This window comes from Gopherus flavomarginatus, chromosome 3, assembly GCF_025201925.1.
Source record: "Gopherus flavomarginatus isolate rGopFla2 chromosome 3, rGopFla2.mat.asm, whole genome shotgun sequence".
In the NCBI taxonomy this organism is placed as follows: domain Eukaryota; kingdom Metazoa; phylum Chordata; order Testudines; family Testudinidae; genus Gopherus; species Gopherus flavomarginatus.
In genome coordinates this window covers 133,178,553-133,196,204 of record NC_066619.1, presented here as the reverse complement: position 1 = coordinate 133,196,204, position 17,652 = coordinate 133,178,553, and the positions used below count along the sequence as shown (strand labels likewise).

Sequence of the window (17,652 nt, the reverse complement as noted above, 5' to 3'; positions counted from 1 at the left end):
TCAAGCCTGATTCTCCCATGCTTGGGGAGTATTCATTTAGACCTGTGCAGACAGAGTAACACAAGCCACTGAAAGTGAAAAGTTCTATTTTGGTAGCATTTTACAGCCACTTTGCACAAGCCGAGAATCATAGGACTGGAAGGGACCTCAGGAGGTTATCTTGTCTGGTCCCCTGAACTGACTGCAAAACTAAGTATTATCTAAACCATATTCCTGGTTTGTCTAACCTGCTCTTAATCTCCAACGATAGAGATTCCACAACCTCCCTAGGCAATTTATTCCAGTGCTTAACTACCCTGACAGAAAGTTTTTCCTGTGACATCAAACCTAAACCACCCTTGCTGCAATTTGAGCTCATTGCTTCTTGTCCTATCCTCAGATGTTAAGAACAATTTTTCTCCCTCCTCCTTTTATGGACTTGAAAGCTTAAGCCCAGTTCTCTTCCCCTCCCCAATCTTCCTTCGTAGGTAATGTGAAAGTAGAATAAGTTATATTGTAAAAATAGAAAGAATTTAAAAAATGCTGTCTGTACCTTTAAGCAAAACTGTTGGAATGCTGCAATCCAGGTGTCAGGAATACAGACATTCAAATAGAACAATTGCACTGTTTAAAGGCAATTGGTGAAGTATGAGCCTTAGATCGATAAGAGTTAGTAAGGAAGTAGGATATGCATGCTGTGCCCCAGGTGAATTTTACTGTTTTGCTTTCTTTGTCCCTTTGTCTAATTCCCGCTCTTTTATCTGTATAAATAAGACTGTTTGGGTCTTGCATGGCCATTCACATTATCTGGGTGTTATTGGCAGAGCGCTGCGCTAATAAAACAAAGTGGCCTGACAAATTGTAAGTCCTAATTCTAACTTTGACAGTAATATTTTCTAGACCTTTAATCATTTTTGTTGCTCTTCTCTGGGACTGTCTCCCATTTGTCCACATCCTGAAATGCAGTGCCCAGAACTGTACACAATAGTCCAGTTGAGGCCTAATCAGCACAGAGGGGAAGAATTACTTCTCATGTCTTGCTTAAAATGCTCCTGCCAATACGATATTTTCCAGTTTTTGCAACGTTACACTGTTGACTCATTTAGCTTGTGATCCATTACAACTCCCAAATCCTCTTCTGCAGTACTCCTTCCTAGGCAGTCATTTCCTATTTTGTATGTGTGCAACTGATTGTTCCTTCCTACATAGAGTACTTTGCATTTGTCCTTATTGAATTTCATCCCATTTACTTCAGATCATTTCTCCAATTTGTCCAGATTTTGAATTTTAATCCTTATCTCCGGAGCATTTGCAACCCCTCCCAGCTTGGTATCGTCCACAAACTTTAAGTACACTCTCTATGCCATTATCTAAATCACTAATGAAGATACTGAACAGAACTGGCCCCAGAACTGATCCCTGTGGGACCATACTTGTATGCCCTTCCAGCTTGACTGCAAACCACTGATAACTACTCTCTGGGAATGGTTTCCAACCAGTTATGCACCCACCTTATAGTAATTTCATCTAGGTTGTATTTCCCTAGTTTGTTTATGCAAAGGTCATGGGAGATGCTATCAAAAGCCTTACTAAAGTCAAGATATACCACATTATTACTTCCCCACCCATCCACAAGGCTGGTTACCCTGTCAAAGAAAGCTATTAGGTTGGTTTGACATGATTTGTTCTTGACAAATCCATATTGATGTTACTTATCACCTTATTATCCAATACGTGTCTGCAAAGTGATTGCTTAATTATTTGCTCCATTATCTTTCTGGGTACAGAAGTTAAGCTGACTGTAATCCTCTGGGTTGTCCTTATTTCCTTTCTATAGATGAGCACTATATTTGCCCCTTTTCCAGTCCTCTGGAATCTCTCTCATCTTCCATGACTTTTTGGAAGAAAAAAATCACTAATGTCTCAGACTCCTCAGTCAGTTCCTTGAATATTCTAGGATGTATTTCATCAGGCCCAGGTGACTTGAAGCATGACCAAATGAAAGACAAGGCATTGAAGAATTAAGGCCTTAGTCTGATTCTCAGATTTCAGAAAGTATTAAACCCAACAACATTTAAAGTATCAACTTATTTGTTCATTATTAGAAATGCTTTAGCTGCCAACACTGTAGAACATAACCTGTTCCTCAGTTACAGAAGACCATTGAAGATTTCACTATAAAGCACCTTAAATCTTCCATTGAAGAAAATTCCAGTTGTCTCTTTAAAATGAAGATTCCCATTTTGAAAATATTGGACACAACTCAGAAACAAACTCTTTTCTGCTGAATCAAATAGGCATGCTTTATTAGCATTATCCTACTCATCTTATTTAGAGGATGAGGAGAAGTTACTTGTATACAAAATATAACTAGTATCATGGTAGAGACTAGAGCATAGACTAGTAAACAGCTTTCATGTTCACTCTCAGATCTGACTTCTTAGCTCCAGAAACAGCAAAGACTGATATTGGTATGATAACATCCCCCATTCTACATAAGTGGGAGGAAGTAGGAAAAGGGGAGTATGTGTCCTCCAGCTAGGTCTTCAGCACCTTATAATAAAGTTGTACAACATTACCGTGGAGTGCTATCCATCTGTCAAATGCTCTGAAGTCAAACTTTCAATCTATCCTATCCTTTTAAAAAAACCATGAAACATTTAAGAAAAATCAAGTTCTGAAAAGTAGCAATTAATGACATGCTCTTTCAAAAAAATCAAAAGTTAAACAAAAAACCATTTTTACCAAATTCACATCCAGGGATCTGTGACATCTGAGAAGTGGCTGGCAACAGGATTCTTAAGTGTTTTTGTGAAGGAACAGGAAGGACACATCCCCATAGCCACCCCATGAAAAGAGATAGTCTTACTGAAACTACAGTTACAATAGTGAGTGAATGAAGCACAAAAAGGGGTTTTAGCAGTATAGACAGTGAGGGAAGAGTAAGTAGTAACAGATTTTGGAAAGATTGACGGAGAAAGCAAACAGTGCAGAGGATGACAGGTTGCCAGGGGGAAAAGGACAATGTAGTTGATACTGAAGAGAGCAGATGCACTGTGGCCATTTAATTTCCCAAAATAGATAAGAGTAGGAATCAAAATTGGAAGATATTCCATTTCAAAAAGGTTACTAAATTCTGAGCTATTATAAGTTCAATTTCAACTCTGACCCACTCCCCAATAAGCTCAGACACATAGTTAAACAGATTGGTGATTTTTCATAACCTTAATTTTATGCCAACCTTTCTAAACAGTGGAGAGAAATCTGAGAATAAAGTTCCAATTTGATACTTTAGGAATTCATGTTCTTATTATAAAAGATTGAGGACAAGAGAACTAAAGACGGAATTTTAAAATTCCAAGCCATCAGTTTTAGACTCCATGAAATTATTCATGATTGTGATGGCTGTGAAATAGTTAGATCACAGAATCTGACAGGGACTTCTCAATCTTTGAATGAAAGGGATTATACACCCGCTCCTAGAGTACTTAAACTGTCTTTTCTTGACCAGATAGTGAAGTGGCCTCAGTTATCCAGGTTCTGAGTCTTTTTACTACTTGACCTTATCCATTTTTAGACCTCCATTCTTTCTAAGTTTTCTACCTGACCGTCGCATCTTCAAAAGCTTCAAAAAACCTAGCATTTCCTGCAGAGAATTTTACAGTTTACTGCTTTTACAGTTTGCTGGTAATCCTAAAAACTACTAATTCAAAGTGGCAGTACCCAAGAGTTCCAGGAGTCTAAACAGGATTTACTTTGACAAGCAGCTCAACATCCAATACCAGTAGCCCTATAGCTCACAACTAAGTCAAAAATACTTGAGTTTTCCCCATCACCAGCTTTCCAGCGTGCATCACGAGCAGCCCCACAGCTATCACTGCTTAGACAATAAACTAAGCCCCAAAAGTGCAACAGCTTGCTTGACATTAACAGAACCTTGAGTTGTCAGTTACAAATTGTCCAAGCAGAAACTCCCCATAACTACAACCTAGTTGTGAAACTTCTGCATGTCTGGCCAACACAGCCAGCTGTACAGGGATTCATTGTTCAAACTGGCTGAAAGCTGCTAGAGTAGCTTCATGAGCTTGGAAGGGATAACAGGAGGCATGCTACTTTTCAAAGAGCTGAAGCACATTAAACAAAACTTCTGCCAGCACCATTCTAAAATTTCTTTCTATTAAGGGTTCTCTACTTCTGCTTGGGCTGGGATAGAAAGCTTAGCTTCCCATAACAATCAACAGTTTACCTTGGACTGGAATTCCGCATGAAACTAACTCTTTGGCAATTGACTTGTTAGTTCTCATGAAAATGTTTGACTCAGACAGTCAGTCTTCTGGTTCAGTGGAAGCAACATATTCTGGAAACTCTTGGAAGGGCTGGTCTTCCACATGCTGTATATAGCTTGTGTCTAAAAGCTTTAAAAGTGCTTTTATTCTCTATGGAGACCCACTGAGATTGCCTGAATTTGTTGGGCACATTTTGAACAGACTGTCCTGGTCCAGAAGAAAGATGTGCTTACCTTAACATTGTTTCAGTATAAAATACTTGGCAGATTAGAAGTTTTTCACTCTAAAAAGTTGATTTAAGTATATGTTGAAGACTCTTCACATTCAAAGAGAAACCATCTTGGCAAAAGATCACGAACTCAGGCAACGAACCCACTGGCATCAGCACTGGTGATACCACCAGAAAGAAATTCATTCTTTGTAAACATTAGAATAACTTAGCTAAAAAAAAAGATTATCTGCAAGGCATCCCCTCTCATTCAAAACAGAGCATTAAGCCTGCAGAACTTTAAGTCGGGATCCTATATTTAGGAATTTAAAGAGAAACTGTCAACTTGATAAAAATAAATGTAAAAAACTGTTTTCAAATTTTACACCCACTTGTCTATCCATGTGGTTTTCTCACCACACTTCCCAGGTTGTTACCTATTTCTCTCCCTCTGTTGCTGTGTGAAAGACTCAAAAAAGGAGGAAGAGGTTAACCAGCTAGACAGGGGAGAGTAGGAAATGGACTATATGGAATGCCATCAAATAATGTATATAATCTTTCAATTGTGATACTCTGATATTACTTACAAGAATATCAGAAAAGTTACTGTGCCCCTTTAAGGCTGGACTTCTGCGTTCAGTGAAAAGAAACAATTAAAAAGCAAGAAGAAGTTTTGTAGAAGGTTTTATACCGTACCTATCTTTGATCTGTCTGGCAGCCTTGGTGCATATCAGGGAGAAGAGAGAGAAGGTAATTAGTGCTTCCATGCAAGTCTCAACTGCAGTAACATGCAAGAAGAGTTAGATTATGAATCCCACAGCTGTGCAGCTCAGATTCAAATACTGAACAATATTTCACCACTTACTCTGATAAGATTTTTCTTTCCACAAGCTTGTGTTAATGCACAATGGTTAGAAATGCTGTAATAAGTCAGGTCAGAGTAATCAACTTGAAAAGCCACACCAAACCAACTCCAAATTACTGGGTTTCTTTTCTAGTGCAAGATCAGATATCCAGTTTAATCACTTTTAAATTTTGGAATTATGGATGCAGGAAGAAAAAAAGTAAAAAGACAGCAGCATTTACTTAGCTTCTGCTCTTTTGAATCAATAGTGCAAAGTACTTGTTTTGTTACCAATGGCATTTATCGATACCTTACAATGGTAGGGGCCTAACTCCTCTGATACCTCTTCCACAAGAAAAGGAAAAATTCCCTGTGAAAGTTATTGTATTGTTTTGTCAGTCCTACTCTACTGTAGATTTCCCCCCATGTATTCCTCAGAAGCTTCAATATATGGGACTTGCACGAGTACTCAACTTCCTGCTATTATTGTAGTATACCCAGAATCAATATGGCTGATCTACAGGTATCAAAGTCTTAAGTTTACCATTTGAAAATAGGGAGGCCTGGTCACATTTAAGAATAAAAAGGTTATTGGACAAGTTAACAGTGATGAGCTGGGTGGATTCATCCACCCTATGGTCTTTCGGCTAGAGTTTCTAGTTGGTTTGAGGTTGCCTCCAACTCAGATAGTTAATCCTCAAAATAAAACTGAAGAACCACCACCAGAAAGCTTAGGATGTTTCTTTAGACATAAGAGTATTTTATAAATACTAATAGCAAGGTTTGTGTCTCCTTCCATTGGAGAATACTTTTAAATTTTCGTATGTCACAGTTGGAAACCTAAACACTCTGCATGTCTGGAAATTTAAGCTACACAGTAACTAACACCAGTCAAGTTTGGTTTGTTTTTGTTTTTTTAGTACATCTGCTTAGAAATACTTTAGAGACATTATTGGTTTAACAAGAAAGTCCAGTAGTAAGGAAATGATACTACAATATCACACAAGGGTTTCATTATGGGGATCTTATGTGACATTCATCTAGTACAATTACAAATCAATATCCTATACATAGTTGGACTATTTCTACCTACAAAAATCAGTAAGGCTGAAATTCACTTCAATTTAGAGTGCCTGCAGAGGACCCACTGAGCAGAGGTGAATTTCACTCTAAATGCCCTTATTTGCTAAATATCCATTGTGTAAAGTACACTAAAAATAGAGCTGGATCAATGACATTCCTCACCAATTTGGTATCATACTCAAGGGAGGAGATCCTACTTTGGCAACCCTAGTAGGGTCTTATGTAGCAGCTCTTGTTTACAATTCCTAGTAGCTATGCCTTTAAAAAGAAAGAATCAACTTTTTAAAGGGGGGGGGGGAAAGAGAACAACCTCTTGAAACTAAGATCTACTTCTCCTAGAACCAGGATTTAAAGATGTTCCAGGGAAGCCCCAGAATCCATCCTGTCATTTCTCTCATGAAGCAAACATGTAGCTCTCAATCATGCAATTACCCTTCAAAAAAAACACCTGAAAGATGAGTCAGTGTAGTTTCTGTACTGAGAAGGAAGATGAACATCTCATTTTAAAAATGACAATTGATGATCTAATGAGCTGGCTCAGCAGACTATGCTAGGAGATATTTGCAGTTGATCCAATTTTCTTCTTTTGACTACCATGAATGTAGCTTTTATTGCTGTTCATGGTTTTTCCATGTCAGTCAATTTCACAGTAAGCAATTTAGATCAAGTTTTTCAGATTGTTTCAAAAATTCACAGAAGCCCAATTCACTATCACTTGTGATAAAAAAATAAAAAAATCCATCCTCAATTATAGTTTAAATGCAGTAGACATGAATAGGATTCAACATCTCCCCCGCACATTGAGATAGCTGTTCTCAAATTAACTCTGAAAACAAACGATTCCCTGTACTAAGGGATTTTACATGTTATTGAAAGCTGAATGACTCATTAACTGACTAGCCATACAGAAACAGTGTATTTGGCTCTATCCAGTGAGGAGCATGAGCCGATAACATGACAAAATAGTGACTTGCATCAATTCACCAGTGTGGCCGTAAGGGACATTTAATTTAGACTTGATGCATTTAAACTGATCAAATGTAGTTTGTGTCTAAAAATTAAACAAACTTGCAAGAAAAAAAAAGTCTTTTGCGCTCACTGTCCAGTCAAGAAGAGTCAGTCAGTACCAACCCTGCTTCATACTGCTGTACATGGAGTCATTTTGACCATTTTCAGCTGAGACTGGATCATGGAAATGTTTAAAAGAAGTTCTATAGAGAACTCAGACCATTACTATGGTTCACAAGTATGTATAAATATCTAGTACCTTCCCCTCAAGTTTTTGCTTTGTGGACATATGGAAATAAATTACAAAAGTTGTGCCTTGTATAAATGTCATAAAATTGCAATGGCTGGAATATTTGTCAGTCAGCTCTATTGCTCCCATTTCATTTAGTAATTAACACTTAGAGCAAGTCTCTCCATTTTAGAGATGCATCATAGGCAGAGACTTTATGTACACAGAATCAGTTGACTTACTGATCAATATTCCACAGCTAAAAGAATGAGTTCTGCAAAGACAGTATACTGTTACTATGGCATGTAAAGATCTGCAGGGCTTCAGCATTAATATTCAGCCAAGTACCAACACTGCACAGTCCTACAATGGAGATATGTACTAATTTAGTGCATGTAATTTTTACTGTAGTTTTTGGCTGATATCGCCACATTTGAGTGTAATTTTCTTTTTTAGAAACATGCTCCCATTAAGCAAGCAGTTTCTCAGCCTCTTGGATTGGTATCTACAGTGAAATCTGAGGCATGATACTCCTGACATCCTAAAAAGTGGATTCATCTCAAGGTCTAATTAATTATAGTACTGCAGTTTTAACCTAAAAATAAGCTAAGGCATGCACCAGGGTGTCCACAACAGATGCAGCCAAGTGCTTTTGCATATATGCAAGAACATTGTGAAGATAATATAAGATTACAAATCAGCCCTACTTCCCAGGGGATTTCATTAGTGGGCTGTTTTTTAAACTAAGGGTTTAGTTTGAATAAAAGATGAGCTTTTAGCAATTCCAAGATATTAGCTCTTGCATACTGCAATTAAATGTAAGAAGGTCTTCATTTTTTCTACAGTTAAGAAATATTAAACATGAGTACTCCAAAAGGCAGGGACAGTCTTACCTCCCAGGTATTAAAGCTCAATGAAGTCAAAAATCCACTGTCATAGCTGTGGCAGCATGTAGACCAGAACAGAGCCCTATGGCCCATGCAAATCTGTGCTCAAAGAGAGCTGAAGTTGAGACTACAGCCCAGGCTAACACAGTGCAAGTTACAAATACTAAATTACAGCTGACTACACTTGCTCTTAGTATCTTTAACCCTGCAGATTTAGTGATCTAAATGCCAAAAGAAACTGTCATTACAATTAGTGTAAGATGAATAAGATTTTCATTAATAAAGTCTGTGTGCTTTCCAGTTAACTCTAGTTATAATATAATTTTGGGTACAATATTTCTGAAGAACTGTTTAAGATCTGACACACAGTTTTAATATGTCAAGAAATGACAAGTCAAACCACCATGTATTAGGCTCCCTAAATTTAAGTACTAGATAGATATTTAGCTTTAAGTTGTCAGTCCTTCAGGGAAAATCAAACAGGTTTCCAAAGGGGAAAGCAAGAACTCACAGTGTCACTTTAAGAGAAAGTTTGTCCTACTTACTAGAACCTTTCCAGTATCCTTGTTACCAAGTGAAAATTAAAACTGCAGAAAACACAAGTAATTGGGTTTTGGATTTGATGTGGCTCACTGCATTGTTAGTACAAAAACAAATACAGTACATGACACTGACAAAAATCAAAACATGGGATATCCTGGTAATAGACCTGTAGCTGCAGTAACTGGATTGCCAGCATTTTACCAGTTGTATTGCATTTCCACTCCTCTACCTTTCCCTTGGTGCATTTCCCCCACTCAGTTGTAAGTTTGTTAATGGTAATGTACATATATTGTTCATATTAGCTCCACCGAATCACTCAGACTATGTCTGGACTCATTGTTCTGGAGATTTAAAAAAAAAAAACAAAAACACACACCACTCACACACATTAGAAGGCCTGCAAAGCATACAGTAAAAACTGCCCTCAGGAGCTTACAGATGCTAATATAAGATTTTAAAAAGCAGTTAAGTCAAATGGCTATGTCTGTCATGGTTACATCCCATCAAAATCAGGAGGCAGCAAAAAGCAATACTAGGGTAGTTTAGAATGAAAAAATATATACCCATATAGCTATTCATTTTTCATCCTTGTAACAGCCAACTTGGCACTGTGGCTCCAGAAGCGCTAGCTACATTTCCAGATTCTTCTCCTCTTCACCTACCATTACTCTAAACAGTTTGCAGTGTCAAATTTATGATGAAACCCCATTCAAGTTAAGAAAATAGAACTGCATTTTCCTTATTCACATCAGTTTAATTTTCTACCTTTGAGAACTCCTCAGGGTCCTTTATGTCCAGTGACCGTGCAGCAAATTCTAGAAGTTCTTCAGAATTCTCCAAGGCATTACTACATTGGCTAAGTTGATTCTAGAGTCAGAAAAACAGAAGATAGTTTCATATATTAAAATTTTAGGAGCCAGTTTACCAACTTTTTCTGGAATGCCACTTGGAACTGGGGTACCACTGAGCCCGCCTGACCCACAGCCTGGGCTCCCTTTCACACTGTGGTGCTGTAATAAGTTGCCAAGCTCTACAAACTTGTTCTTTCACCAGCAAACACACATCCAGCTGCAGCTTCACACAGATACCGAGATCAGCTCGGCATGGGAAGGCTCAACTAAGGCTCACTGGCCTGGTCAACACTATGAGTTTCTCAAATTTAGCAGCGTTAAACTGAATTAAGCCTGCACCCATCCACACAACGAAGCCCTTTATTTCAATATAAAGGGCTCTTAATATCGATATCTGTACTCCTCCATGACGAGGGGAGTAGCGCTGAAATTGGTATTGCCATTTCAAATTAGGGTTAGTGTGGCCGCAATTTGATGGTATTGGCCTCCGGGACCTATCCCACAGTGCACCATTGTGACTGCTCTGGACAGTGATCTGAACTCGGATGCACTAGCCTGGTAGACAGGAAAAGCCCCGCGAACTTTTGAATTTCATTTCCTGTTTGCCCAGCGTGGAGAGCTGATCAGCACAGGTGACCATGCAGTCCCAGAATCAAAAAAGACCTCCAGCATGGACCATACGGGAGATACAGAAATCAGATTCAGTATAGGGAGATGGATCTGTTCTATTAGAACTCCGTTCCAAAAGACGAAATGCCAAAACATTTGAAAAAAAAATCTCCAAGGCTATGATGGACAAAGGCCACAACAGGGACTCTCAGTGCTGCGTGAAACTTAAGGAGCTAAGACAAGCGTACCAGAAAGCCAAAGAATCAAATGGATGCTCACAGAGGGAGGAGCGACTGATGACTATAGCTATCCCACAGTTCCCGAAAACCATTTGAATTCTTAACTAAGTTCCCAAAGCCTGAAGGGTCAAAAACATTGTAGCGGGTGGTTCAGGGTATGTCATCAGCCCCACCCCCCCCGTGAAAGTAAAGGGAAAAAAAAATCTTTGCCTTTTGAAATGTCATCGTATGTCTACTGGATACTGCTGTCAGATGAGGTGCTGCAGCGCTACACACACACAGCAGCATCCCCTTCCCTTGCGGGTGGCAGACAGTACAGTAGGACTGGTATCCATCATCGTCGTCCCGTGCGCTCCTGGCTGGCCTCAGTGAGGTTGGCCAGGAGTGCCTGGGCAAAAATGGGAATGACTCCAGGTCATTCTCTTCTTTAAGTTTTGTCTGATGAAGATTCAGTCCTGCCTGGAATATCATGCCAGATGGAGGCTTCTGCCTCAGACTGCTCTCTCCAGGCAGCAGCACTGCACGGTCACACCTACCCCCTTGCTGCCAGGGCTCACAATCAGATACTTAGATCTCTACATTTTGCTGCAAATAAAAAAATTAAGCTGCCGTTTAGAACTGTCCCTCAACATACATATCCTGGGACATTTTGTATTTTACCAGTGTCAACGAAAGGCACACACACAAATGGAGATTGTCCTGCCTGTGCTTCTATCCTACTGCTTGTCACAGATTCCCCATTGTCAGCTATAGGACAAGTGCAGAATTTTGACATTCACCCCAGCTACACTATAAATGTTACTAAGTATCAGCTCTGCCACCCGAAGGCTTTGGCATCCTTCTTGGCAGGACACATCTTAGCTAAATAAGTTTCTAGGGCTGAAATTTAAGGATGTGTACTATGCCCTATGAAATTAAGGAGCAAATAATTTGTTAGATGGCACCCATAAGGCCCGATGGATGTATACACTGCAGCCTACTGCTTTCACCATACTAAAAATTGTAAGCATTTTACAGAGCGTGCACCAAATAAATTAAAGCGTAAGTTGCAGATATGGTTAAAAAGCTTTCAGTATGGCTTGAACCATGCTTTCCAGTTTTAATTTTAGTTAAGTGTTATTGAGATACTAAACTACATTTGAAGGGGTATTGTGTACAACATCTTAACTGCAGGCCAAAGAGTACGGCACAGGAGATGTAGGTTTTGTCCCAGCTTTGCCATCAACTTGTTGCAGTGGAGGTCATTTAATCTGCTTCAATTTCTCTCTCTGTAAAGGGCTGCTTACTCACCTTGGAGATCTAGGGATACAGCAATGCAAGTGCCTAATAGATCTGCTGACACTGTACAGAAAATAAATGTAAGTCTCTTCCCTGAATAGCTTCCAGTAGCAAAAAAAAAAATTGCACAATACTGAACTTGCAGATTGATGTTCAGTGAGAGGTTGAATCCATCTAGAGGTTTGTTTTAAGAGTTTTACCTAAAGACAGTTACTTAGATCCTAAACTGTTTAGCAGCAGAAATATTGTTTGAGACCTCAAAGTTTATACCAATTTTCTGCGATTTCTGAAACATGCTAGATTAATGCAAACCTCCTTCCAGGCAGTCAGTCAGCTTCTGCCACTGACCCACATGTGACTGTTGGATATATCAGCTTTGACATACAATGCACAACACTGCATAATATTGCCATAAAAGCAGACATCTCAACAATAGCAGTGTCCAGCTAAGGGCATCTCTAAACAGTTTGCCAAGATACAGCAACCAGACACTAGTATTAGCATTTCAGATGGATGCATCAGTATTTGGGAAAGGAAGGAGACATGTCAGTTGAAAACAAGTGTAATTAGGATAGATTGTCCTACAAATAAGCAGTGTTTCTTCCAGACTTGCAGTTCCAGTTTTAAGCCTGGGCCTATAGAGGAGTTCAATATTCTTGTGAGATGGCATCAACTTTAGAAGAGTTAAATCAAATCACTCACATACCAACATCAGCAGTTTTATTTGTAATAAATCTACCAATCATTATACAACCATGACTGTACAACTTACAAGTTCTTCCCATTTAAAGGCTTGAATAGGTGGTTTTCCAATCCAGATAGTATCAGGAAGGCTGCCTGTGTAGATACAGCACAAACACTCCTTGGTGACAGTAAAATTAGAGGATATTGCTTCCTCAATGCCAACGAAGAGTCACACCCAGTTAATAAACCCTAGACCAGCGTTTCTCAAACTGGGGCCTGCAAGGGTTCTCCAGGAGGTCCACGGACCCTGCTGATCAACTCAATTCCCCCTCTTCCTCCCAGTGCCTCCTGCATGCCACTGAGCAGCTCTTAACTAGTGTGCAGGAGGCACTGGGAGGAAGAGCGCAGACAGGGCCTGGGAGTCTGAAAATTTTTAGATCAAAATGGGGGTCCTCCGGTTGCTAAAGTTTGAGAATTGCTGCCCTAGACTAAGCTTCATTATTTCAACTGTACTTTTGTACAGTTGACCTATATAGTGCATTGTTAGCCAACAGGGAGTCCAGCATGCAGTCTTGACTAAAAATTTGATCAATTAAGGTACATCCAGAAGAGTCAATACTATTCTTTATCTGCTTTAGTAGACATTTGGAGATGCATAAAGTGCAGTTCTATTCTGAATCCCAACTCCTCTTCATCCCCCTCCAAAGAAGTTATCATGGGACTCCTCAAACCATGAGACATTGAAGGTGATCAAATTTGAAGACTAAGCAAATAAACATTTACAGGGCTGGCAGCTAGGACAACCTACCCTGAAAGACAAGCTGACAAAACCTGCAAGCATTCAGTGACCAGTAACATACCATGGGCCCTCTTTTCCTTCTAATTTCAAGAAGTGGTAGTGCAGTCATACAATACATAGGTTTCAGGTAACAGTTGTTGGTTCAATTGTACAACACTGAGACAAGCTTTTAGAACGTCAAGCCCTCTGTTAGATCATGAAATTAAGATCCTTAATTTAAGTTTTCTATATGGTATAACTGCTTCAGATCATGATCTAAGCAATGACAGCCTTAGGGATTTCTTGCACCTTCCTTTGAGGCAACTGGTACTGGCCACTATCAGACATGATACATGTCTAAATAAAGCACTGGTCTGATTAAATAGCATGTATACCTGATAGGAATTCTGGTGTTTGCTCCCATAGCTACCTCACCCCAACCATTAAAATATTGAACACCTTACAAACATTAGTGATTTCACCCACACACGTGAAGTAATGAGGATTATTCCCATTTTTTAAGACAGGAATCGGACGCACAGAAAAGTGACTTGCCTAAGGTTCCATAGGAAGTCTCTGGCAGAGTTAAGTACCAAATATATCTGCTCATGCTGCACAGTGAGTAAATGTTAGTCTATGACCTTAAAAGCCTTGAGTAGCAAGCTAAAAAGTTTGCACAATAAAGAATTTGCCTCTTTCTAAAAGAGCGTCAGCCAATCCAGTTTCAAAACCCTTTGTTCTCAAACATTGCATAAATGTAATTAGTTACATTGTTAGGCTCTTGACTGGAACTTGGGTATTTTAAGACTAAAAAAATGTGAATGACAATACTAGCTCTTCTATTTGGTATGAAATGTATAGTTCTTGCTTGAAAAGGACATAGGAAAAACCTGCATGTCAAAACCTCTCGGCTTGTTCTCAGAGCTCCAACACCAGCAGTGCTATGAGGGAGCTAGGAGAGTATAATGAAGAGAGACAAGAGAGTAGATCAAGTGCCTTAGTCGGAGTCTATTTGCAGGAATTCTGGAACAAAAAGTTGAGGGGTTGATGTGCTCGTTTGCATCTTAATACCCACAATGGTCTTCCAGCCCCATTACTTCACAGCAGTGCTAAAGAATAAAACCAGAAAAATGTGTCTTTCCTGTGTACTCTGGAAACTGTTCTGTAAAATTTAACCCAAGTTTTGCTGCCAAACCTTTGAGTATGAATATTACCAGTGAACAGACCCCTAAAGGAGCCATGGAAATCTGTTCTGAGAAGCACAGTCTAGGGCCTGGTCTACACTACAATTTTAGGTCGAATTTAGCAGCGTTACCTTGATTTAAGCCTCGACCCGAACACATGATGGAGCCCTTTTTTTCAACTTAAAGGGCTCTTCAAATCTATTTCTTTATTCCACCTCTGACGAAGGGATTAGTGCTGAAATTGGCCTTGCTGGGTCAAATTTAGGGTAGCGTGGATGCAATTTGATGGTATTGGCTTCCGGGAGCTCTCCCGGAGTGCTCCATTGTGACCGTTCTGGACATCGCTCTCAACTCAGATGCACTGGCCAGGTAGACAGGAAAAGGCCCGTGAACTTTTGAATCTCATGTCCTGTTTAGACAGCATGGCAAGGTGCAGGTGAGTGCAGATCTCTTCAGCAGAGGTGACCATGATGGAGTCCCAGGACTGCAAAAGCTCCAGCATAGATCAAACAGGAGGTACAGGATCCACTCACCTTATGGGGAGACGAATCCATGCTAGCTGAACTCTGTTCCAGTAAACAAAATGCCAAAACATTAGTAAAAGTGTCAAAGGGCATGAATGACAGAGGCTACAACAGGGACGCACAGCAGTGCCGCATGAAACTTAAGGAGCTAAGGCAAGCCTACCACAAAACCAGAGAGGCAAACTGCCGCTCCGGATCAGAGCCCCAAACATGCCACTTCTATGATGAGCTGCATGCCAGGCCAGGGGGCGCAGCCACCCACTATCCCAACCCTGTGCTTTGACTCAGTCAATGGAGAATCACAACACGGAAGCAGGTTTTGGGGATGAGGAAGATTATGAAGAGCCTGAAGATGGTTTCTCCGCTTCCTTGCTGTGAGCTGTTTTCCCTAACAAGCAAAATATGATTTTCACCCTGGACCTGGAGCTAGTAACCCCCGAACTCACCCAAGGCAGGCTCCCGGACCCTGATGGCAGAGAAGGGACTTCTGGTAAGTGTACCTTTAAATATTACACATGGTTTAAAAGCAAGTATGTTTAATGATCAATTTGTCCTGGCATTCACAGCCAGTACAGTTACTGGAAAAAAGTCTGTTAATATGTATGCAGATGGAGCAGAAATCCTCCAGGGACATCTCCATAAATATTACACAGGTAGCACATAGTCGGGAATCATTGCATAACAAAGCATAGCAGTGTATGGTCCCGGTGTTTGCTGGCATTCAAACAGCCATTCTTTATCTCACTGTGTCATCCTCAGGAGAGAGAGATCATTCATGGTCACTTTGTTGACATTGGGTGCTTTTATTAAGGGGACATTCAGAGATGCCTGTTTCTGCTCGGCTGTGGCTGAACAGAAATGTTCCCTGGTGTTAGCCACACAGTGGGGGGAAGGGTTGAAGCATGAATGATCTCTCGCACCAAACCAGCAGGCCCTCAATACAAGAGGCAAAATGTGACCTTGTAAGGAAAGCACATGTGCTGTGTAATGTGAACAGCAAGGTTTAAGGTGAAAGAGTGTATCCATTTTTCTCTAAAATGTGTCTTTTTAACCCCTCTCCCTTTTCCTCCACCAGTTACAAATGTTTCTCCTTCAGAGGAGAGTGAAGATTAGAAGGAAAAAAACAAAAAAAACCACACACTCCAAATGAAGTGTTCTCTGAGCTCCAGCTGTCCTCCCACACTGAAAAGAGCACAGCAAACTGCGTGGAAGCAGACATCAGAGTGCAGGAAAGCACAATACGAACACAAGGAGAGGTGGCGGGCTGAAGAGAGTAAGTGGCATCAGCTTGCTGACAGAAGGCAAGAGTCAATGCTCAGGCTTCTGGGAGATCAAACTCATATGCTCTAGCGTATGGCTGAGCTGCAGGAAAAGCAGCAGGAGCACAGACCGCAACTATAGCCCCTGTGTAACCAACCACCCTCCTCCTCAACTTCCATTTCATCCTCATACAGATGCCCAAGAACACGATGCCTGCCTCCCGCCCTCCTCCAGCCACCCAGCCACTCCACCCCAGAGGGCTGCCCAAGCAACAGAAGGCTGGCCTTCAATAAGTTTTAAAGTGCAGTGTCCTTGTTGTTTCTTCTTCCTATCATCCACCATCCCACCCCACCTAGTGCTTCCCTCCTCCCTCACCCCTCCCAGGCTACTTTGGCAGTTTTCCCCCTATTTATATGATGAATTAATAAAGAATGCATGAATGAGAAGCAACAATCACTTTATTGTCTCTGCAAGTGGTGATCGAAGGGAGGAGGGGAGAGTGGCTAGCTTACAGGGAAATAGAGTGAACTGGGGCGGAGTGGGGCGTGGCATCAAGGAGAAACAAACAGAACTTTCATACCATAGCCTGGCCAGTCATGAAGCTGGTTTTCAAAGCTTCTCTGATGCATATCACGGCCTCCTGTACTCTAACCGCCCTGGTGTCTGGCTGCCAGGCGATTTGCCTCAACCTCCCACCTCGCCATAAATGTCTCCCCCTTACTCTCAGATATTGGAGTGCACAGCAAGTAGTAATAACAATGAGAATATTGATTTTGCTGAAGTCTGAGTCAGTAAAATGCACATTCTACCACCATTCTGCACTTGCTCAGCCTATAGTTGAATAACTCCTGCCTACTGTCCAGGCTGCCTGTGTATGGCTTCATGAGCCATGGCATTAAGGGGTAGGCTAGGTCCCCAAGGATGACAATAGATATTTCAACATCCCCAACGGTTATTTTCTGGTCTGGGAAGAGAGCCCCTTCCTGCAGTTTTTGAAACAGACCAGACCTCCTGAAGATACGAGCACCATGTACCTTTCCCAGCCATAACACGCTGATGTTGGTGAAACATCCCTTGTGATTCACCAGTGCTTGCAGCACCATTGAAAAGTACCCCTAGCGGTTTACGTACTCGCTGGCTTGGTGCTTCAGCGCCAAGATAGGGGTATGGATTCCATC

The 17,652-nt window shown here is 40.7% G+C and overlaps 2 protein-coding genes across 5 annotated transcripts in view; one reads left to right on the top strand and one right to left on the bottom strand.

Annotated features, from left to right (window-relative positions):
• LOC127048474 (uncharacterized) overlaps positions 1–17,652 on the top strand; it is a 490,241-nt gene that overhangs the window by 201,125 nt on the left and 271,464 nt on the right. The window lies entirely within an intron of this gene.
• The window catches only part of FSD1L (fibronectin type III and SPRY domain containing 1 like), a 58,308-nt gene that overhangs the window by 31,630 nt on the left and 9,026 nt on the right, over positions 1–17,652 (bottom strand). For all 4 annotated transcript variants that reach the window (XM_050948273.1, XM_050948271.1, XM_050948272.1 and 1 more), the window contains 2 exons: positions 9,833–9,934; positions 5,170–5,192 (listed from right to left, as the gene is read on the bottom strand). In XM_050948273.1, coding sequence (XP_050804230.1) covers positions 5,170–5,192; positions 9,833–9,934 — 125 coding nt within the window. The remainder of the gene's footprint in view (positions 1–5,169; positions 5,193–9,832; positions 9,935–17,652) is intronic.